General features: G+C 41.3%; 1 protein-coding gene across 3 annotated transcripts in view; it reads left to right on the forward strand.

The window, feature by feature from the left end:
- The window catches only part of LOC141506048 (rho GTPase-activating protein 7-like), a 119,284-nt gene that overhangs the window by 47,764 nt on the left and 47,006 nt on the right, over positions 1-24,514 (forward strand). Inside the window, exon 1 of one of the 3 annotated variants that reach the window (XM_074212461.1) lies at positions 24,356-24,449. The exons of the other annotated variants lie outside the window; for them this stretch is intronic. Within the exon in view, the coding sequence (XP_074068562.1) occupies positions 24,437-24,449 (13 nt within the window). The 5' untranslated portion in view covers positions 24,356-24,436. Of the gene's footprint in view, positions 1-24,355; positions 24,450-24,514 lie in introns of those variants that run through there. 3 annotated transcript variants of the gene reach the window in all.

A 24,514-nucleotide genomic window follows, 5' to 3' on the forward strand; every position in this document is an offset into this window, starting at 1 on the left:
CCCAATAAAGGAGAGCAGGAAATCAGAATTGGAACAGAATCAACAGAACAATAAAAATAACAGCTGACACAAAGCAGCGTAGTAATCACAAAGAAAGGGTAGAAGGTACAGAGAGGCAGGTTTTTTTGGGATATTAACTAAATATAGAACTTACTGTGGGGGGTGGCTAGATGGCACAGTGGCCCTGGAGTCAGGAGTTCAAAATCCAACATCAGACACTGAATAATTACCTAGCTGTGTGGCCTTGGGCAAGCCACTTAACCCCATTTGCCTTACAAAAGCCTAAAAACAAACAAACAAACAAATAAATAAAATGATCTTATTTGATTTGAGAGGTGGGTGTTATTATTATCCCCAATTTATAGATGAGGAAACTTGAAGCATAGTTAAGTGACTTGCCCACAGTTATACAGCTGGTAAGTGTCTGAGGCTAGATTTAAACTCAGATCTGTCTACAACTCCAGGCCCAGTACTCTGTCCACCTAAGTTACCACAGGATCTTATATCTTGTTCTTGCACCTCAGAGAGCATGTGGTTAAACCTTTCATTTTATATTTGAGAAAACTGAGGCCCAAGGAAGTGCACACAGGTTATGAATCAGAGGGGAGATTTAAACCCAGGTTCTCTGACTTCAAAGTTAGTATTCTTCACTGCTTCTACAGTCATTTGCACCCCCCCCCCCCCATAAGGGATTCACATGGCTACAGACTTAAGGATGCCAAACTGGACAGGGTTTGATTTTTGGTCCTGAGGGGACTAAGAAACTTCATGTGGCAAATCTGCTGGGTCACTGGGGCAAGTTTTTCTTTATATCCCTATGCCTTCATGTAAATCAGTGCTTGTTGAGTGACTGAGAGTCCCTCTTCCCTTGATGCAGTCTGTGGACCACATGGTCCTGGCTAAGAATAAATGAAGTCATCTCTCTTTGGACTTCTCTCTATGTCTCCTGAAGCTCACATGCCAAGAACAGGAATTTCTTCTTTCACCCTTTGTTTTTTGCAAGGCAATGGGATTAAGTGATTTGCCCAAGGTCACACAGCTAGGTAATTATTAAATGTCTGAGGTTGGATTTGAACTCAGATCCTCCTGACTCCAGGTTGGTGCTCTATCCACTGTGCCACATAGCTGCCCTTCTCTCACCCTTTTATTATCTCTTCCAACTTATATCAGAATCTGGTTTAGGGATTCTGGGGATCTTCATAAAAATCATAGAGAAGCTTCATACTCTTCTTTATGTCTAAAGGCATCAGTTTCTTTATCAAGCAAAACATTTTTCTTTCAATTTTTATTTTCAATTTCAAATTCTCTCTCCCTCCTTCCACCCCTTCCTCCACCTATTGAAATGGTAAGAAATAAATTAAGCATCCTTTAAATACTTAAAATGTGCCAGATTCTGGAAAATACAAAGACAATAGAAAAAGAATTCCTGCCTCCAAAAAGCTTACATTTTAGTGGAGGAGTCAATATACAACATGTGTGTGCATATTATGAAAATGTGTGTATATATAACATAATGTATGTATGTACATATCACATTGTATAAAACAGATATGAGGGAATTTTGTACAGGAAGGAACCAGCATCTGGGGGTGATGGTGGCAAGGACACAGGAAAGGCCTCTTCTATAAGATGGTGCTTGAGTTGAGACTTGAAGGAAACCAAAGAGTCCAAGTGACAGAGATGAAGAGGGAAAACTTTCAAGGCCCAGGATATCCACCCAGTGTACCAAGACAAGAGGTTAGAGGGGAGTGTTATGTAACTATCAGCAAAGTGAGAAGGCAGAATTGTTTTTAAAGTGTCTTCCAATTCTAATGTTCTATGATCTTACAACTTTTGACAACAAAGACTTCTCAATATAGAAACCAGGCACTCATATCAAGAGGGAAAAACTCTGTAACTTAACAGGAAAGGAAGAGGCAATGACTTTGAGGAGATGATTTAAAGTCTTAGGAGCTAGGAATAGATTCTATTTACCCCTGAACTTTTTTTTTCCATTAAGACAAAAGAGAAATTAATTAAGTAGGGGAGGCTTTCCTGGTATACTTCCTACTATCATCCCAATTGCTAGTTCCTTCTTGCACAAAATTCCCTCATATCTGTTTTACATGTGATATATATATATATATATATTATATATATATATGTATGTATGTATGTATATATATGCACACATATAAGTCAGTTTAAAAAAAATAGTCAGAATTTTGTTGGGGTGAGTTTATGAGGTGCCAAAAAGCCAAATTTAATTAAATATTTAGCAAATATTTATTGAGCAGATGTAGAAGTAGAAGTTAGAGCAGCTAAGTGTGCAGTGGATTTATAGTGGTGTCCTAGAGACAGGAGGACCCGTTCAAACATGGCCTCAAACAAGTGTGTTTGAGATTGGGTCTGATCAGGTCCTCTAGACTCCAGGGCCGATTTTCTATTCACTGCACCACCTGGCTGCCCCAAGAATGGTATATTTAACCACTAGCTTCCATTTTTGATAAGAAAACATCTCTGAGACACCTCTCTCATGAACATCGTCCATTAAATGTTTTTAAAAACATGCCATCTGCCTCCCCCCACCCCCAAGCTACAACTGGGATACCAATTTCCAGTGGAGTCAGAAGGAAAGAAATTCACCCCAACCATCCCCTGAGCCATTTTTGGATTACAATTTCATATTTCCAAGGAGTCAAAAGCAGAGAGCAAGACTTGAATAGGAGAATTGAACATATATGCAGATAAAAAGGAGAGAAAGCAAGCATTACCCAGGATCCAGGAAGCTTCAAAGCTAAACTAAGAGGGGAGAGCAGGCTGAGCAGACATACATGGACTGAAGATGGAAATTCAAATTTTGGAGAAAAACTTTTAGTCCTGTTTTACTGGAAATTGAGCATGTGAAGGGGAGTAATAGGAAATAAAACTGAAAAGGTAGGTTGGGAAACTTTTTTGGTGGGGGGAGGTGGAATAGTTTTAATGCCAAACTGGGAAATTTAATTTTTGTCCTAAAAATAACAGAGAGCCTCTTTTGAGCAAGTTTTTGAACAGAGAGAAAAAGAGAGAGCCTTAGGAAGATTATTTTATGTCACCTCACACCCGGACTATTGCAATAACCTGCCTCAAGTCTCTCCACACTCCAGTCCATCCTCCATTTAGCCACTAAAGTGATTTTCTTTTTTTTTTTAACAAGGCAGTAGGGTTAAGTGACTTGCCCAAGGTCACACAGCTAGGTAATCATTAGGTGTCTAGGGTTGGATTTGAACTCAGGTCCTCCTGACTCCAGAGCCAGTGCTCTATCCACTGCACCATCTAGCCCCTAAAGTAATTTTCTTAAAAATCAAGTCTGACATGTCACTCCCTCACTCCACCTGCATAAATACTTAATAAACTCCAGTGACTCCCAGTTACCTCTAGGTCAAATGCAAATCCAATGTTTGGCATTCAAATTCTCTCATAATCTAGTTTTTCTCCTTCCCCATATCTTTCCAGTCTTTATACCTTATACCCCATCCACATACTCTTCAGTCCGGTAATGCTGGCTTCCTTTCTGTTCCTCAAACTAGATACTCTATCTCTTGCCCTGAGCATTTTCAATGACTGCCCCCCAAGCTAGGAACACCTTCCCTCCTCATTCCTACCTCCTGGCTTTCCTAGCTCTTTTGAAATATCAACTAAAATCCCATTTGCCGCTTAATTCTAGTCCCTTTCCACTTTTTTGTTCAGCCTGTATATAGTTGATGTCTCCCTGATTAGATTGTAAGCTCCTTGATAGCAGGAACTGTCTTCTGCCTCTGTTTGTATCCCTAGTGCCTAGCACAGGGTCTGAAAGAGGAGATGGTTGCAGAGGGGAGGGCTTGTAGTAGATGGCCTCCGAATTGCCTTCTAGCTCTAAGTTGATGACCCAAGCTCCTAAGATCAAATAGCTATTACTAGTCCAGGTGAGATAAGATGACCTTGGGTTGGTCATGTGAAGTGAGATAAGAAAGACAAATTTGAGGGATACTCTGAAGGTAAAATCAACAAATCAAGGCTCTGTAAACATTTCCAGGGATTTTAGGTGATCATTAGAATGGAAAACATTGTATGGAAGGAGACATGAATTCATCCATTTAAATACAACAGATTGAGTGAGATTCAAGAACCCTTCCTTGAAGTCTGTACTACTTTTTTATTTTACCAATAGGTCCTCTCAGCCTTCAGGGTTACTTTCCCCTTTCCATTAATGACAAGAAGCTCCCTTCTCTTTTACCTCCAAGGGAGGAGGCATCATTGATCTCAGAGACTCCATCCATATGGGCTTTATGTTTTTCTTCATGTTAAGCAATCCATCTCTAAGTGTCACCATCTTCAGGGACTACATACTCAGCCCTTCTGTGGGTTCTTACAGGGACCGCCCCCCCCATACCCTAATCTGAGCCTGTTTTGAATGCCCTGGCCACATCCTCCAATCCCCACCCAGGTTCTGCCACTGTATTTACCATTTGTTTGTACATTCTGTGTTGTTCCATTGTCTAGGAACCTGTTCCCACCCAAAGGAATTCTTAAGGATGTTGCCCTTCCCATCCTTTTCCTTGCTCTCTTACACACCTCCCACTTGCAGAGTGGCTTCAAGCACGGACCAGAGGGAGCTGGGCTGAGTTGACTGTGTCCATGTGTGCGTGTGAGGGGGAACTAGACTTAGCTGAACTGCTGCCAAGTGTTTTCTCTGAGATCTTTAGATAGATTTGCAGGGTGGTACTTGGAAAGATCAAGAAATCCTCTGGGGGGCCTGAGTTAGTCTCCAAGGGGCTAACCCATGTTGATTCATTGGGACAGGATTAGATAGTAAGGATAACATTAGACTTCATCCTTATATAACATGCTATATTAAGGACTGAAGATCTGGGTTTCAGTCATATCCTCTGACATTTTCTAGCTGTGTCACTGATCAAGGTATTTCACTTGACTGAGGCTCAGTTTCTTCAGCAATTAAATGGAAATTACTAATACTTCTATTAATTTATTTCCTTTGGTTTGTACCTGTGATTCCATCCATGTAAAAGAACTCCCAGTGTGAAAACTCCCTCTACTAAAGTAGAACAGCAATGGGTTTGTAACTTATAGGCTGGGAGATCCATTTCTGAGGCAGTTGGAAGTTAGAACTAAGTCTTCTAACTTGCTTAGGTGACTTCCCCTGAAGGCCAAATAGTATGGATATATCAGAGGTGGGGCTTGGCCAGATTTTCCAAACTCCAAAGTTGTTTCTGATTCGTTATGTCATGATATTTTTAATAATCATCTGCATCTTTATTCTGGGTCACTGGCTTCTGCTGATTAGCATATTACAAACTCACTTTTCCATCAGACTAAGCACCAACAGGGGCAGTTAGGTTGCAGAGTGGATAGAGGGCCTGGAGTCAGGAAGACCCAAGTTCAAATGGTCTCAGACACATACTAGCTATGTGACCCTGGGGAAATCATCTAATACCGTTTGCCTCAGTTTCCTCATCTGTCAAATGAGCTGTAGATGAAAACAGCAAACCATTCCAATATCTTTCTTTGCCAAGAAAACCCCAAATGGAATCACAAAGATATGACTGAAATGACTGAACAACAACAAAGCACAAACAGTACTAGAATATGATCAAGATTCAAATTGATCTCTATAACTGAGAAAGATTGGACCAAAATATTAAGATTAAAGTTTTCAGGGGTAAATGAAAACCTCATTAGATGTAGCAACATTATACTAGGATGGTGGAAGGGAGAGAGAGAGAGGGATAAGACTGCCTAACTCTGCCAGTAAGTAGTTTTTAATGTTTACTGGTTATCAAACTTGGGTTCTAAGTGCTAAGAAATACAAATACAAGGAGAAAGTCAAGCTTTTCCCTCAAGGGGTTTATATCAGAATGGGTAAGAAAAGCACATAAAGGGAAGCTGAAAATAAAGATGAGAGGGATCCACCAACTGGAGAAGGAAACCCAGTGGAAAAAGCCTAGAGTGTGGCTTGGAGAGGAGTGAGATATGACTGGTTTGGGCATCCTCCTTAAATGAAGATTCTAGGAGGAGTCATTCAATCAAAGGGAGAGGCCAGCATGCTTGGGGTGGGGGTGGGGGGCATAAAGTCTACATCTGGAGTGAGGAGGCCTGCAGGAAGAACAGTCAGAACTTTGTAGAAGACGACTCTCTGGGGTGCAGACCCAAGAAGATGAGAAAAAAAAGTTTAAAAAGGCTATTGCTGGCCACAAACTCAAAAGAGTCCACAGCATGATCCATAAACTCAAAGAACCAACTCATGAAAAGACCACACTCCACATGCTTTGCCCTACTCAGGGCTGCTAGATAAATAGAGGGAAATGAAAGAGGGAGTAGGCTGGTCCTATACTGTTTCATAGGTTTGAACTAAGCAAAAAGTGGAGTTATTAGTCATTATTTATTTATTATTGTTATTTATTATTATGTGAGTTAAAGTTCAGTATTGAGAGAGAGAATGAGGTGTGTGTGTGTGTGTGTGTGTGTGTGTGTGAGAGAGAGAGAGAGAGAGAGAGAGAGCACACAAATGGTTTTGTCAGCTCCCTGTCACTGGAGTTGCTTCTATGATGGGTTAGACTAAATGGCCTCGAATGATCCTTCCAACAACAAGACTTTTGTGATAAATTCCTAAGTCAAATCAATGATTTTTTGTATTGAATATTTTTTAGATTTATGGCTCTTATGATTATCCAATTTGTGAATATGTTTGCTTTTGGTTGTTATTGTTTAAAATTACTTCCTCTTTAATAGTCCCCTCTTCCTTAATATCTCTGGTGCTACCTCTATCTTGAAGCTTCTGCATATGTCCTTCCCTACTATCCTGCACTACCTCCCCATTCTTACCACTTTTTCCCCTCTTGAAATTACTTTGGATACAATTTTGCATTTATTTGCATGTTTACATTTCAAATATTCCCATTTGAATGTAAGCTCTTTGAAGGGAGATTCTATTTTGCTTTCTTTTTCTTTGTATTCTCAACACCAACCAGCCTAGAATAGTGCCTGGCACTTAATAGGCATTTAATAAACTGGAAGGAGTTTGATTTAGTATGAATAACTGAGAACCAAGTACTTGTGAATTCAGCATCCTGGGGATGTCAAATCCAGATAAATATAGGATTAATTTATTTTCTACATGATGATAGATGAGTTGAAAGACTGTGTCCTGAACTATATGTATTGCTGTTTAGACATTTGTCAATGTCTCTGATTCTTGGCCTTTTCTTTAGGTAAATATTTTAGATAAAAGGCAGTGAATCAGAGCAATGGATGAAGGAAAATGGAACTTGTTTGCCATATAGCAGAGAAAAAGAGAGAGAGAGAGGGAAAAGGAGAGAAAGAAAAGGAAGACAGAATATAAATGAAATTTATGTGTGAGATATTACATGATGGCAGGGCCTCAACCCAAGATACCTAGGTCGGGACCATGTGAGTGAACTTTGTTAGAGACTGTGTGGTTTTTGAATGTTATGGTTTTTAATATGATTGTGCTGAGTGTTTTCCTAATATTGAATTATCCTTGCATTCCTGGTATATATCTCATTTGTTATAATGAATAACCTCTTGAATATCATCATAGTCTGTTTGACAGGAGTTTGTTTAAATTTTTTGAGTCAATGTTCATTAATGTTATTGGCCTATAGTTTTCTTTTAGTGTTCTATCTCTACTTTAGATATTAGGAATATGTTTTTCTCATAAAAGAATTTTGGTAAGGTGCTTTCTTTCTCAAAAGACCTTAGTTATTAATGTTCTCTTTTGTCTCCTTAATTTATCAAGTACATATTACTTTTAAAAAAAAAAAGAATAAGTTTAATAAGGACAGAGACTCTTGGTTTTTCTTGTATTCCCACCACCTAGCATATAGTTTCATTCTTAACAAATGCCCCATGGATTGGCTTGGGGAGGACAACAGAGAGAACTATAGGCTAAACTATTTTAGATACTAATATTAGAGAAGAATTAAGGGAAGACCACAGATTTCTCAGTCTCTCTGCAAAACTCTTTTTTCCTCATATCTCTGAACCTCATCCTGTCATGAACAATGGCGCTGGTATGGAGTATAGGCAGGATGGCTATTGAAGGTACAAACTGTGAGTTTCTGCTTCAGGGCCTGGCCTCTCCTGTGTTCCCATACTTCTCTACATTCCTCCGGGTTGAGTGTATGTGTGAGTGTGTAGTCCCTGAAGAAGACATAGCTTCTTTCCTTGCTTTCCGCCCTGTGGCCCTTTACCCCACCTCTCTCTAGGAGATTCAGGCCCTGGCAATGCCTCCGGAAGGCCAGATGTGCCAGCCCTCTCATTACTCTAATGAGGCTCTGGGTGAGTCATGGGACACTTGAAGCCTGTGGAGATTGCCGAAGAGTATGACTTCAAAGCCTACATCTGGGCATTCCAGAATCCTAGACCTGGGGAGATACCTAGAGACTCTAAGAGCTGAGGAAGCAGAGGCCCAAAGTGAAGCAGAGGCAAGAATTCCCCAGGGTCTCACAGAAAACAGCAGATAGAGAACAAGGGCCTCCAGGTCCTAATTTGCAGGGCAGAGTTCCTCCTGCTCTGCCAGATCCTCTCTGCCTAGCTCTTCAGTCACAAAATCCCATTTGATGAATCCTTCCTATGAGGGAGAATGTCTGGGAGAGGGATTGTATACAGGCAACTATCTAGGCCACCGAGATGAGTATTTATTATGCACCTACCACGTGCTTAATAAGTAAGGTCTTTACAAATATCCCATGGGAGAGAGACACAGAGAGGGAGAGAGGTGGAGGGAGAGGGAGAGAGAGATGAAGAGGCAGAGTGAAATAAAGAAGGAGAGAGATGGAAAGAGAAAGAAGAAGAAGCAGAAAGGGAGAGAGATGGAGAGGGGATAGAAAAGGAGAGAGAGATGGAGGAGAAAGGGGAGGAGGAGAGAGGGAGAGTGGAGAGAGGCAAAGGAAGAGAGGAGGGATTGAAAGTATGTGTGTGTGTGTGTGTGTGTGTGTGTGTGTGTACATATGCCCTGTGCACGTGTGTATAAACTTCACAAACACTGCCTCTAGGGATGAAATGCTAAACTATTGTCTTTGGACATTAGGTCTCTTACTTCTGCCTGAGGGAAGGAGTCAGAGTCTGGCAACAAGTGATTTCATAATAATAACATCAGATTGGCACCTTAATGTTTTCAATGTGCTTAACAAAAATTATCTGATTCTCAAAACTACCCTGTGAGGTGGATACTAAAACTAATATTCAGTTTTATAGTTGGGGAAACTGAGGCTCAGAAAGGGGGAAGTGTTCTCCCATGGTCACACACAGCTAGTAAACTTTCTAAGGTGGACCTTGACCCCAGGTTTTCCTGACTTCATCCAGGGTTGGCATCCTATTCACACCACCTTCCAATTCATTATTTTATTTGATCCTTGCTGCATTCCTCAGAGGTAGGTGCTATTTCTAGTGCTCCTTTTACAAATAAAGAAATCACTGTCAAAACACACTTCCACTGTGGACAAAACCCTATACACTGTGGGAGAAATCTGTACAAGAGGGGCGGCTAGGTGGTGTAGTAGATAAAGCATCGGCCCTGGAGTCAGGAGTACCTGGGTTCAAATCCAGCCTCAGACACTTAATAATTACCTAGCTGTGTGGCCTTGGGCAAGCCACTTAACCCCATTTGTCTTGCAAAAAACCTAAAAAAAGACCAAAAAAAGAAAAAAAAGAAATCCGTACAAGACACAGGAGACTGTCATAGCTTTTCTGGAAGCTACATCTCAGTGGTAGAGACATGGTCCCTTCATTTGGAGGAGGAGGGTGCCACGATTCTTCTCCTCCAATTCTCTGAAATAAAGGTCAACCCTTAGCAACCCAGACCTAGTAGAGAATTAATCAAAGGTAATGACTGGGTGAATCAAGAGTCATCCAGTCAAAGGAAGAACAGAGGCTGAGACTTGGTCCTGGGAGAGCTAAGAACCCACTCACGGTTCTCTTATCTCTTCCTCTGGGGAATCTTGGGGAATCTAAGGAGACAGCTCTGTCTCCTCAACTCATTTGCTTCCTCCTGCCCAGGGGCCTACCGGTTGCTCAGGGTCTAGAATCACCTTTTGAAGGCCGTGCTTGGGAATGAGGAGATGAAGGGCTGCAAAAGGTATTCCCTGGCACATTTAGCATTGATTCCTGCTCTTATCTTTGTAAAGATTACAATTACTGGGTTACTTTTTTGCCTGTGTTCTGCCTTCTTAAGGAAATAATCCAAGGGATATTTCCCAAATGACTTGTCAAAACACAAAGCAAGTCAGAGGACTTGACTGGGTTCTGGACAGGAGTCTGCTGGGGCCTTTGCCTCCTCCTGAGTTCTGAAGCTTGGATAGACACAGAATGTGAGTTTAGGGTCTTTTGGAAAGACATCTGGGGCTGATGTTTGGAGCAGCTCTTACAGAGAAGCTGACTGGTCTGTGAAGGTTGCATCAAACGAATCCCCCACCACGATGGCCGTAGGATACTTCTCACCAGCCTTGCTGATTCTGTGCTTGATAAGGTTCCAATATAGAGACAAGCCCTGGACCCTGGGCCTGAACTGCTCTAATTCTAATTTCAGGACAGCCAGGCTGCACAAGTTCTAGTCACCTTATCCAGAGGGCAGATCCTCCTTATGCAGCTGTTCTAGGGGAAAGGGGTTTGGAGGGAAAGAGGGGAAGGTAAAGCAGCCGCACATCTGTGGGATCTGTGGCAGTTACAAGTTTACATGGGAATTCATCCAATGACATGGGAGTGAAAGTATGTTGAGGGTTGTTTTTTAATAAGCCATGACTCCATCTGTTGGCCTTCAGCCACTTGGAAGTCCTTGGTAAGATCTGGGACCTCTTCAGTGGGGTCTGGGGTATGGAAAAGGGAATGGAGATAGGAAAAGAGCTGGGCCCCCTCCCAGTCCCTGTCTGACCCACAGCACACTCAAATGATTGAAAATGGGTTTACAGTTCTCTGAACCTATATGTGACCACAAAGTTACACTCATTACATGAATCTATTATGTGTTCTCTTTGCTGTAGGGAGCTCCCATTGAGGACTTTACCAGTTCAATGTTCTATCTACATTTTACATTGACATAAGCACACCTATAGAGATCAGGTCAGGGACCTTTCATTTCCTGGCACAGAGAATTCCCAGGTGAGAGATCTCCCTCCAACAACAGCTCAACACTTTTTTGGAATCTTGTAGTTTTAGTGAGCTGTCTGGGGAACAGAGAGGTTAAATGGCTAGAAATATACTTAGAAATGATGGTATATCTAAAGGAAATAGGAGCATGCTAGGTGATGCAGTGGATAGAGTGCTAGGTCTGGAGTCAGGAAGCCTCTGTGAGTTCAAATTTGGCCTTTGACATTGACCAGTTGTGTGATCCTGGACAAGTCATTTAACCCTGTTTGACTCAAGTTTCCTCATTTGTAAAATGAGCTGGACAGGGATATGACAAACTACCCCAGTTTGTCATAAAAACCATAAATGGGGGTCAAAAAGAGTTGGACATGGTTGAAAAATGACTCAATGATAATTCAAAAGGGAAATATTTAGATGGTCATATTGATTCACAAGCATTCATCAGGTGAATTTTATTTATAAGGGTGTTGTAGAGTTTATAGTGTAATATCATTTCAGAGTTAGAAAGAAACTTAATAACCACTAGTTTAACCTCCAACCTAGTGTAGGAATTATTTCTTTGGTCTCTGGAACAAATGGTTAATCTAATTTCTACCCAAACCCTCCTTGAAGCTGGGACTCACCACATTACAAAGAAGCTTTTCTATCACTGAAGAACTTTAATTGCTAGAATGTTCTTACAATAATAGTTCCTTGGGACTGGAAGGAAGCATGACTCCCCTCAAGCTGAGGTCCTATTTCTTCCTTTATCCTTTTTCTTAGTTAAAAACAAGCAAAACGGCCAATAAACCAAATACTTTTCTTTGTTATCATATTGTTGTTAAGTCATGTCTGACTCTTCATGACCTGATTTGGGGTTTTCTTGGCAAAGATACTGGGGTGGTTTGCTATTTCCTTATCCAGCTCATTTTACAGATGAGGAAACTGAGGCAAGCAGGGTTAACTGATTTGGGCAGGGTCTCACAGCTAGGAAGTTTTAGAAGTCAGATTTGACCTGAGGAAAATCAATCCTGACTCTAAACCCTACACTCTATCCTCTGCACCACCTAACTCCCCATTGTTATCCTTAACATTTACCGGTCACAAAATTCACCTTGCACCGGGCTTTAACCTTTCCAACATCAGTGGGGGAGCTGAAAAGGCTTCTTTGAACCTTTCACCCATTGGTCTCACCCTGTAATTTTTACCAGCTCTAACAGCAGGGAATAAATCTAATCCTTTCCCCACATGACTGGACTTCAAATATTTGAGGTTGCAATCACATCCTCTCTAATAATTCAAGTTAAAATATTTCTGGTTGCTTCAATGGGTCGTCATATGATGTCATTTCCAGACCTTTCTTGTTCTCATTGGCTTCTTCTGGAAACATTCTAGCTTATCAATTTCCTACTTATGACTTTCAGTACTACATATGACAGTTAAGATGTTGTCTGAAGAGCACAAAGTACAATGTGACTAATATTTTCATTGGTCTCAAAACTCTACTTTCATGAATGTAACCTGAGATTAAATTAGGTGTTTTTTTTTTTATCAATTCTGTCAAACTGTTGGCTCTTGTTGAGATAATTGCTAAGACTTTTTTTTTCACATAAATGGTTATTGTTAGACCACATTTCTTCCACAAGGACTTACAGTATGGATAGTTTGGATCCGATTACTGGACTTTATTTTACCCCTATTAAATGCTATCTTGTTAACTTGGCTTGAATTCAGACATGAGAGATTAGTTTGGTAGGATAGAAAGGCCTAGGTTTGAATTTCTGTCATAATACTTACTAGTGATGAAACATGGATTTGTCATTGAACCTTTGTAAGTTTTGGTTTCTACATCTGTATAATGCAAATGTGCTGTTGAAACAAAAGTGTTTTGTAAATCTTAATTGGCATTCTAAATGTGAGTTGTTTATTATTGCTCAAGTCACTAGACTATCTACTGTCTTCATCTGTAAAATTAGGGGTTAGACAAGAGGAAGTCTCAGATTCCTTCACAATGAGAGGATAATGCGATCCTAGATCTAGAACTGAAAGGGACCCCAAACCCCTCATTTTACAGTTAAGGAGACTGAATCTCATGGAAGCTGATTGACTTGATCAAGGTCATATAGACAGTAAATGTCTGTGGTAATTTTTTTTTATTTTTTTTTATTATTTTTATTTTTTCTGTGGTAATTTTTAAACCTTGCTCTTTTGACTCCACAGACTCTTTCTCTTCTATTGTCTATCACTAATATTCTCTTAAACCAAACCTTAGATTCCAGTAATAAAGGGAGTTTCCAGGAAGGAACTTTCCTCTGCCCACACATATTGTCACTTTCTGGGCAATATATACCCTTAGAAAGTAGCTTGAAGCACTGAAATTACATGATATTATATGATTAATTTACATGATATTGTTTTTTGTTTGCTATGTTACATTACATTTTATATATATATATATAATTTTCTAAATTATCCAGATTATTTTATATTTTGACTCTATCCTCAAACTCAATAGCTATACCTCTCAGCCTTGTATTATCCACAAACTTGATAAGAATGCCAACTTGGTTTGCCTGTCACAAGTCTCTCCCATCTCTAATCCATCCTCCTCTTAGTTGTCAAATTAATTTCCTAGAGAGTAGGATTGACCACATCGCCACTCCCAACTCAATGAACCCAGAAGTTCCCTATTCCCTCCAGGATCTAATGTAAAATCTTGTTTGGCATTCAAAGTCCTTCATAGTTTGGCCCCTTCCCACCCTCCCAGTCTCCTTATACTAAACACATACTCTGCTATCATCACAATGGCCTCTTTGCTACTCCTTCCACAAGACACTCTATTGCCCATCTCTGGGAATTTTCACTGGCCATCCCCTATGCATGGCATCCTCTTCCTCATCACTGTCTCCTGGCTTCCCTGATTTCCTTCAAGGTCCAGCTAAAATTCCACCTTCTACAAGAAGTCTTTCCTGATCCCCCTTCATGCTAGTGACTTTCCTCTGTTGAATATTTCCAACATTCCTAGATATATCTTGTTTGTACACAGCTGTTTGTTTGTTTTCTCCCTCATTCACCTGTGAGTTCCATGATAATATGATAGTTATCTTTTGCCTTTCTTTGTATCCCCACACAAATACCTTAATGCATACTTATTGACTGACTCCTATAGAGCAAAAAGATCAAACTTAACCTGAAGTCTGTGGATCCCATAGCCTTAGGTCTACCTATAACAATAGGCATATTCTATGATAATTATCTTAGAATTATTTGATTTTTTATGTTGGCAAGGACATTAGAAAAGTCAATCTAGTTCACTGGTGTCAAATAGAACCAAGGCCACCAAGCGTTAAATAAGGATCCCTGTGGCCAAATAACTGACTTAGAAAACTATATATTATCTATGTTCTATTGTATTTTTATTTTTCTTTAAAATATTTCTCTACGTTGTGCTGTGTACAGGGAAATGTTCCTTTTTGTTGTCTTTTTGTATTTAAGTTCAAAAGGAATAAATACAAAAAATATTTCCCAATTACATTCTAATCTGGTTCTAGTTGCTCACAGGAGTAATTGGGGTGCCATATATATATATATATATATATATATATATATATATATATTTATTTATTTATTTATTTATTTATTTAACACCTCCGATTAGTGCTCCAGTTCAACCAAGGTATTCATCACTGTTCTTCCCTGAATCTCAACCCCCTTCACCAAATAATTCCTGCTTAGCACAGAGGTGTGGGGAACAGAAAGAGAACATCCCAGTGAGCAGATTGGGGAGGGTATGAAAAAAGTCTAAGTGTTGTTTGCTATAAGATAAAGGAAGATATTTACCCCATCTTTAGCAGAAAGGACACCTCCCAGCAGGTTCCCCAGCTTAGGCTGACCTCTCAAGGGGGCTGAATAAGGCAACTGCTCCTGGGAAGTCAAGGTCACTAAGGGCCAGCTTCCTGCTGGGGCCCCATCTACCCTGATCACTGCCCAGATTGTGCCAGTGTATAAACACTGGCAGTAAGGTTGGATCCAGGCAGTAAAATCCAGCTTCTCTGCAGCATTCCAGTCCTAGACGATGTGCGTGCGCTCTCTGAGTCAAGGGTGACTGGGAGATGGAGGCAGTGTTGGGGAAGCTGCTCTTTGTTAACACCCCAGGAACTCTAGAAGCTTGAGCAGGATCAACAGGCCTGAGTTACTTTGTGGGTCTGATTGTTCGGCTTAACAGAGACCCCCTTAAGGATATCCTCACAATTCACACGGTCATAGATTTAGAAATGGAAGGGATCTCAGAGGTCAGCTAATTTATCCAGACCTCCTTACTTTACAGGGGAGGAAACTGAGGGAGGACAAGTGTATTAAATTACTTGCCCAAGATCACACAGGAAACCTAAATTTGAACCCAGGTACTCTGACTCCAAACCCAGTATATTTTACTGAGTATACTGGGCTTTCTCCCTAAAATGCTGATATACCCTTCTTCCCAGAGATAATCCCTATCCTTATACCCAAGGTTACACTTAGGAACACAGTCTGATCCTAAGGCCTCCCTGGTGGTTGTATCTCCTATCTAATTCAATTCTCTAGCCTCTCTAATTTATTCCTTCACTCTGCTCAGAAACCTTCAGGAGACTCCCATGACTCAAGGATAAAATTTGAACATACTTGACTTTTGGCTGTTCTCCACCCCCAATTCAATGAATACTGGTTAATTCTGGAACCAAAGCAGGCCTTAAGAAATAAAATATAATTTTCTTTTTTAGCAAGTATTCTCAGTTTTAGAAAAGGTGGAGTTGGTGGGCAGGAAGGGAGGTTGATGGCTTTCTCAGATAGTGGTGGTCAGGAACTTTGTTTCATATACAATTATTACAAAATGAGGCTATAAAGCATACCTAAATTAGAGCTAAATCTCCCACTTCCGATATCTAGAGTGCAGGGCAGGGTGAAGTATTTCATTTTTTAAATTAATTTTTATTAAAGATATTATTTGAATTTTACAATTTCCCCCCCAATCTTACTTCCCTCCCCCACCCCCACCCCCATGGAAAGCACTCTGTCAGTCTTTACTTTGTTTCCATGTTGTACCTTGATCCAAATTGGGTGTGATGAGAAATCATATCCTTAGAGAAGAGACAAGAAGTCTAAGAGGTAACAAGATCAGACAATAAGATATCTGTGTTTTTTCTAAATTAAAGGGAATAGTCCTTGAACTTTGTTCAAACTCCACAACTCCTTATCTGGATGCAGATGGCACTCTCCTTTGCAGACAGCCCCAAATTGTCCCTTATTGTTGCACTGATGGAATGAGCAAGTCCTTCAAGGTTGAACATCACTCCCATGTTGCTGTTAGGGTGTACAGTGTTTTTCTGGTTCTGCTCATCTCACTCAGCATCAGTTCATGCAAATCCCTCCAGGCTTCCCTGAATTCCCATCCCTTCTGGTTTCTAAAGAACAATAGTGTTCCATGACATACATATACCACAGTTTGCTAAGCCATTCCCCAATTGAAGGACATTTACTTGATTTCCAATTCTTTGCCACCACAAACAGGACTGCTATGAATATTTTTGTACAAGTAATGTTTTTAGGGTGAAGTATTTCTTTTAGATTTTTTCTTTTAGATTTTTTTTTTGCAAGGCAAATGAGGTTAAGTGGCTTGCCCAAGGCCACACAGCTAGGTGATTATTAAGTGTTTGAGGCCAGATGTGAACTCAGGTACTCCTGACTCCATAGCCAGTGCTCTATCCACTGCACTGCCTAGCCACCCCTCTCCTCTAATCTCTCAACAAAATCTGGTTTAAGGATAGTTCAGCTTAGATGGCCTCTGGAATCCCTTCCAACTCTGAGATTCTGTGATACTGCAAATAATATTTTTCTAAAATTGGTGAGAAGATTCAAGTTTTAGACACACCTCAAACCTGGACATGATGATGCAACTTGATTTTTATTTTCAGCAACAGGTGTTTTTTGTTTCATTTATTTAATTTTTAAAACACTCAACAAACACTCAACTCTCCCTTAAGCCTTATCCTATCTAGACACAGATAGGAGTGATCCTTCTCAATCATGCATCACTCATGCCATGGGCATGTGTATGTTATTTTTGTACTTTCTGTCCTTGCTCAGTATTCCTTCAGAGATTTCTATGTCTTAATTATATCTATTTGTATCCCAAAGAACAATGGGGCATGTACCATAAAGAGAACCTGTCCTCTCTGTACTTTTGGAGAATCATGTTCCTTATCTTGTACTGGAAGAGACAGGGAGGGAGGGAGGGAGGGAGAGAGAGAGAGAGAGAGAGAGAGAGAGAGAGAGAGAAAATGTGAGTGCACCTTTCATGTCATACAGGCTCGCCATCTAGGAGTCATCCGCAATTCTTCTCAACTGACCATATCCAATCCATGGCCAAATCCTGTTGATTTTACTATACTGTCTTTTCTCTGTACATTATCATAATCCTACAGGTCTTTAATTCCTTATGCCTAGCCTATTGTAATGGCCTGCTGCTTGGTCTGCCTGCCACGAGTCTCTGCCCAGTCCAATCCATCCTAAAGTGCAGATCTGACCATGGTACTTCCTCTCTCTCTTTCCCCCCAACAACTCCAATGACTTCCTATTACCTCCAGAATCAATACAAAATTTTAAATTTGCTTCCAATTTGCATCCTTCAAAGCCTGATCCTCTCCTGCCTTTCCAATCTCATACCTTTTTACCTGATCATGGACACTTCAATCCAGGGACATTGGCCTACTTGTTATTCCTCCCAAAAGATATTCCGTTTCTTGACTCAGAGCATTTTCCCTGGCTGTTCCTCACGTATGGAATGCTCTTTGACCTCAGCTCATCCTCTAGACTTCCCTGGTTTCCTTCAAGTTCCAGCTAATTCTACAAGTCTGCTGTTCCCATGTCCCCTTAATTCTAATGACTCCTTTCTGTTGATTATTTCCAAATTTATCTGGGATGTAACTTATTGGTACATGGTGTTTTCATATTGTCTTCCTTCTTGGACTACAGTTCTTTTACATTTATTTCTGTCCCCAGGACTTAGCACATTGTCTGACTGACCCAAGCTGAGCTTTGAAGGTGAGGAAGTGAGGGAGGAGTGTATGGGAAGTGATGATGGAAGGACAAGCTTGTGCAAACTGAACTCAGGGATAGAATATCAAGTTGGAGGAATAGCTAGTCATTGAGTCAGGGTGGAATGTGATAAACAGTTGCATGAAATAAGATGACACAGAAGTAGGGGGGTGTCTAAATGTCAGACTAAAGTTCCTTTTGAAAAATTAGTAAGAACAAATTAGTAAGAACATAGGGCAAGATATATTTTATCCCATTAGGATGAAAGCTTTTAAAATGTAATGTATGATAGAGAGTGTCAAGTTTAGATCTAAACTCCTTTTACAAATCAGGAAACTGAGTCCCAGAGAGCTGAAATATTTTACCCAAGGTCACATAGGAAGTAAGCATCAAAGTCATCTTCCACATGTTACAATATGAAGTCTGCCCTGAATGTCAAAATCTACCTGACTTTTTTCATTCCCTTCCTAATATAGTCAAATATTTCCACTTTCTCCCTATAAGCATTCTTGAGGGCTAAGGCTTTTTAAAAGTTTTACTGCTGTGCCTTTAGAACCTGCTTCAATCCCAGACTTAACCAACTGAATTGGGGGGGGGGGAGGCAATCAAAAAGCCAATGTAAAGAGTTTAAATTTTATCTTTGAGCCCAATGGGAGTATCCTAAAGTTTGTGAACAAGAAAAGGGACATGGTTAGCAGTGTGAAGGATAAATTGTAAAGGATGGAGAACTGAATTACGTAAGAGTATACTAAAGTAGTCTAGGAAAGGAGAAGTCTTGAACTGGGGCATTTTCTATATGGATACAGAAAAGGGGATAGATTCAAGAATAACATGGAGATGGAGTCTACAAGACTCCTTGGACATGTCTTTGCCAGGGTGAGAAAATAGAAGACATGAGATGGTTGGAAGAATGGAGGAAATTTCCTCTAATTGGAGGAATGACTGATTCAGCATTCTATATCTCTCCCTAGAGAGGGGAGTTTGGGTCTACCATGAGCTGCCAACATTAAAGTCATGATGGGAAAGAATACAGAGGTGGAGGGAAAGAAAAAGACTGAGAAAGAGAAATAGTGTGACCAAGATAGAACACAGAGAAACTGAGTTCTGTTTATGTGATATGTATGAGGAGGCACAGAGAATTTAGATAATCTGATTATGGTTGCCGAAGCATGAAAAGACTTCTTACAGAGAGAGAGTTCCAGGAGCAGGTCTTGGCCAATTTGCAAAATGAAAGGGTTTTTCAATCTAATTCTGGAGGAATTGTTACAATACTCTCACTATGGAGAAGGACACAGGAATCTCTGATAATAAAGGAGGGGTTGTCTCGATGATGCTTATGAGGGGGTTGAGCTTCATTTACTTTTTGACTAGGAAGGGTTTTTGGGGGAAATGGCATGAACACGTTGCCTGCAGACATGGCAATGGTGCATGTTGCTTAGTGACGTTCCCCACTTATCTTGTTTCTGAGCATAACCCACCTGTCTGCTAAGAACACAACCTCAGTAAGAGAATGGAATGTTGACTTTGTTGTTACTCAGTTATTTCAGTTGCCTAGTAGATTATTATGTGAAGAGAATGCAAACTCATTGGGAGTAGACATTATTTCATTTTTTGTACTTGAATTCACAGGGCCTATTCACAGTGCCTGGAATAAGGGGGGGGGGGAGTTAATCTTCTTGACTATTGTTTCCTAATCTATAAAATAAAGGAATGGGTTTATGTGGGCTCAGGGGTTTTGTCCAGCTCTAGATAAAGAAGGTGCTTGCTGATTGATTTCCCAAAAGACCTTGCTAAAAGGAAACCCATAAAATTTTTTATCCTAGGAGGGGTCATCTTAAATCGCAAACAAGACTTCATTATGGCTAGAAAACTACAACAGAGTCCAATAGCAATCAGAATCATTCCTGATTTCCCCTTAAAGATGATTGCCCTTAGTGATCTACGATGATGGTCTTCTCAGTGAAACAAAACTTCTTAGTGAAATCTTTTTGGGGGGGTTGGTTTCCTGCCTTCCTCTAGGGCGGGCCCCTTTCCCCTAAAGAGCCAACTGGAGCCTAGGACCCTGCCCACACTCTCTGCTGGGGCCCATTGGTGAATCATTTTCATTCCTTTCCCATGATGATATTGCTCGAGAGAGTAGCAGGGGACTGGAGAAGGAGGTCTCTGACCCGTGAAGGAATGCACCAGGCTGAGGAATCCCTACAACTCCTGTCCCTGTCTGTAGGAGAGTATGCACAATGGACTCAACTCCTCAGAGTGGGATGGGAAGCTTTCCCTTTTGCTTAAAGCTCTATTTCAAATGGTCCTGTTAATCAATTGTTATCTAACTCTTCCCCAATCTGTCTTCCTCATCTTCAGTCTCCCCTATGCTCTTCTGAATCTAGACAAGAGGCTTTTAATCTTTTTGAGCATGTGTCATGAACCTCTTTGCAAGTCTGGCAAAGCCAGAATAATGTTTTTAAGTGCCTAACATAAGACATATAGTATTACAATTATGTTAATATGCTTATCAAAAATATTTTTAACTTTAATCTCCACTATCACTCTCCCCTACCCATTGAGAAGGAAATTCAATTTTTTTTAAATTCATGTTCCTCCTTTATTCCACCCACCCCTCCACCATATTAAGAAACCCTGATATGAGCCTAGACATGGAAAAATTTTTGTCCAAACACCTGTATCGACTTCTTAAAAGGGAAAAGGAGTGGGATAGATGTGGCCTGCTCAGAGAGCTTTCTAAACCTCTGATGTTTCACTCCTATAAAGGCTGGCACCAATGTCTATGTCCTGCAGTCAAAGGGCACTGGGCTGTGAACTAAAGAGGAAGGCAGCGTGGATAGGCTTTTTCAAGGTATACCTTTAGCTAACTAGAGGAAAGTCTCTGAAACAAAGGCATTATCCCTTCCCTGCACTTTCTCACCAGAACAGGATCTAGCTTCATCTCAGTGACTTAGAGAAGGAAGAGTAGAAATTTTCTTAAGAAATACTTCACCAGGGCAGCTAGGTGGCGCAGTGGATAGAGCACCGGCCCTGCAGTCAAGAGTACTTAGGTTCAAATCCGGTCTCAGACACTTAATAAAGACCTAGCTGTGTGGCCTTGGGCAAGCCACAACCCCATTTGCCTTGCAAAAAAAAAACAAAAAAAGGGGGGGGGGAGAGAATAGAAGAGAGCTGTCACCAATTTCCTAAGTCAGCCAGGTTTGTAATCTAGGTGTCATCCTCAACTGTCTCTCTCACCTGCCCATTTCCAATCTATTGCCAAGTCCTATTGATTTTTAAAGGTTTTTTTGCAAGACAAATGGGGCTAAGTGGCTTGCCCAAGGCCACACAGCTAGCTCATTATTAACTGTCTGAGACCGGATTTGAACCCAGGTACTCCTGACTCCAGGACCGGTGCTCTATCCACTGCACCACCTAGCTGCCCTGTCCTATTGATTTTAACTTTATAACATCTCTCATATATTACCCTCTTCTCTCTCTCTTTTGATACTATCAAGATCCTGGTACAAACCCTTATTTCCTTGTGCCTGGGCTACCGCAATAATCCAGATATATACTCGCCCCTTTTGTGTGTGTGTGTGTGTGTGTGTGTGTGTGTGTGAGAGAGAGAGAGCTTTAATGGTAGGAAACTTAATACCTCTGAAGGCAGTTCATTTGATTTATCCAAGACAATTCTGAAGGACTGATAATGAAAGGTGTAGATCATTTCCAGGGAAAGAACTGGTGGAGCCTGAATGCAGATTGAGGATACTTTTTCTTTTTTGTTTTTCTTGGGGGTTTTTTGGTCTGTATTTTCTTTCAGAGCATAATTTACATGGAAATATGTGTTTTGCATGACTGTACGTGTAAAATGTATATCAGATTGCTTGTCTTCTCAATGAAGAAGGGAGGAAAGGGAGGGAAAAATTTGGAACTCAAAATTTGAAAAAAAGTATGTTAAAATAGTTTTTACATGCAATTGGGGAAAAATAAAAATATTAAATAAAAACTTGGAAAGACATATGAATTGTAAAATGAGCAGAACTAAGAGAATATTGTACACAGTGACAGCAATATTGTACCAATGATCATCTGTGAAAGATTTAGTTACTCTGATTCTATGATCCAAGAAATTTCCAAAGGATCCATGAAGAAAAAATGCTAAGAGAGAGAGATCTGAAGAATTCAGATTAAAGCATACTTTTTCTTTTAACTTTCTACATGTTTTTTCTTTTTATTGTTGTTTTATAACATGGGTAGTATAGAAATATGTATTTGCATGACTTCACATGCATAATTGATATAAAATTATTTACCCTCTCAATGGGTAAGGAAGGGTAAGAGGAAAAAATTTGTTCTTGAATGCTAAAAAATAGCTAAAGGAAAAAGTCCCCTAATACAGTTGATAGTCTAAGTAGCCAGAGTGGGGCAAGGTGGGCATCCAAATTTTTCCAAACTTTAAAAAAAAAGCTTATAACATGATTTGATAAACTTTATTAAACATTTACTAGATGCTTAACATTATATTAAAGCTCATCATGTATGATATAGACCTAGAAAAATGGGGAGATTTGATTGGAAAAACAAATGCTGGTCCTGGAAAAGATGTATCAAAAATACTTCTGCCTTCAGGTAGGGGACTATTAGAGCAGAATAGTATATATCTTGTTAAGCAAGGTTTCTATATCAGGTGTTTTTTTTCTCATTTTTTTCCCTAACTAGGTGGGTTCAGTCTAGAAGTGGGGATGGGAAATCATTGTTATGTAAAGACAAAAAAACCTCTATCTACATATACATATATCATTATATATGTTTAAGGTCAATTGATTGGCCTAAAGTGGGGGTAGTTCAATCATGTCCAATTCTTGTTTTGGGGGGGGTGATTTTTTAGGTTTTTGCAAGGCAATGGGGTTAAGTGGCTTGCCCAAGGCCACACAGCTAGATCATTATTAAGTGTCTGAGGTTGGATTTGAACTCAGGTCCTCCTGACTCCAGGGCTGGTGCTCTATCCACTGTGCCACCTAGCCGCCTCAATCATGTCCAATTCTTAATGACCCCGTTTAGGACTTTCTTGACAAGGACGCTGGGGTGGTCTCCAGCTCACTTTACAGATGAGGAAACTCAGTCAAACAGGGTTAAGTGACTTGCCTGGGCTCACACAGCTTAGGAAGTGTCTGAGGTCATATTTGAACTTACAAAAAAAGGAGCTTTCCTGACTTCCGGCCAGCATTCTATCTATTGCCGCCATCTATCTACCCAAGGTCACATTTTGAGTGAATGACAGAACCAGGCCTTAGAATCCAGTTCTCATTCTTTTGGTCCAGGGTTTTAAAAATGGTTCTAGAGAGTATTTTATTTGCCTCAGAAGGGGGAGGAGAAATGGTTCCCAGGATTCCCCTTTCTCTTTGGAACCTATCTTAATGAGGGGATTCAGCTGCTAGTGGTTGGGCGCAGGTGGGAGGCTGGGGAGGGGAGGGAGGGACAGGTGCTTGGGGTACCTGGAGGAGCTTTTTTCCCAGGGATGGAAGGAGGAAAGTCTGAGTTCCTGTACAGGCCTGCTGGGGACATGACTGGTTCTAGCTAGAGTTGCTCTTTCATAGCAGCTGTTTGTGAGAAGGTGAATATCCGGCTCGAGGGCTCTGCAGCCATTTCCTCCATCTGTTTTTGCACAGGTGCCTTGGGAGGTGGGGCCGGCCTAAGGATGTCGGTCATTAGAGAAGCACAGAAATGTCTCTTCCCTGCTTGATCACTGGTGGGCTATTGATTGGAGCAGTAATTTGGAGGGTCATCTTGGGGAAAAGGCATTTGATCCCTAAGAACAAGAGTAAGAGGGGCGACCGGGTGGCGCGGTGGATAGAGCCCCGGCCCTGGAGTCAGGAGTACCTGGGTTCAAATCCGACTCAGACCTGGCTGTGTGGCCTTGGGCAAGCCGCTCGACCCCATAGCCTTGCAAAAACCAAACTCCGAAGAAGAACCAGAGTAACTCGAAGTGGTGGGGCGGCTGCAGGCGTGTGCCAGTGGGCAGCTCTAGCCCTGGGAGCCAACGGGCTCTTCCAGCGGGGCCGGGTGGGCCCCCTGCAGCGCGCCGGGCGGGGGCGGGGCCGGGCCTTGCGAGGGCGGGGGCGGGCCGGGGCGGGGCTGCTGGCCACACCCCCGCCCCGCCCTCTTTTCTGATTGGAGGACGGGCCCGGCCCGGGCTCCGGAGCTCGGGCCGGGTGGGAGCGGCGCATTCTGCAGCCTGCGGAGCGGGGGCTGCGCAGCGGCCGGCGCGGGAGGGGCCAAGATGATAGTCACCCGTGAGTGGGGCAGCGGGGCGGGCGGGGGTGCCCCGGGGCCCGGGCCTCCCTAGAGCAGGGCCGTG

This window comes from Macrotis lagotis, chromosome 1 (genome assembly GCF_037893015.1).
Source record: "Macrotis lagotis isolate mMagLag1 chromosome 1, bilby.v1.9.chrom.fasta, whole genome shotgun sequence".
NCBI lineage: Eukaryota > Metazoa > Chordata > Mammalia > Peramelemorphia > Peramelidae > Macrotis > Macrotis lagotis.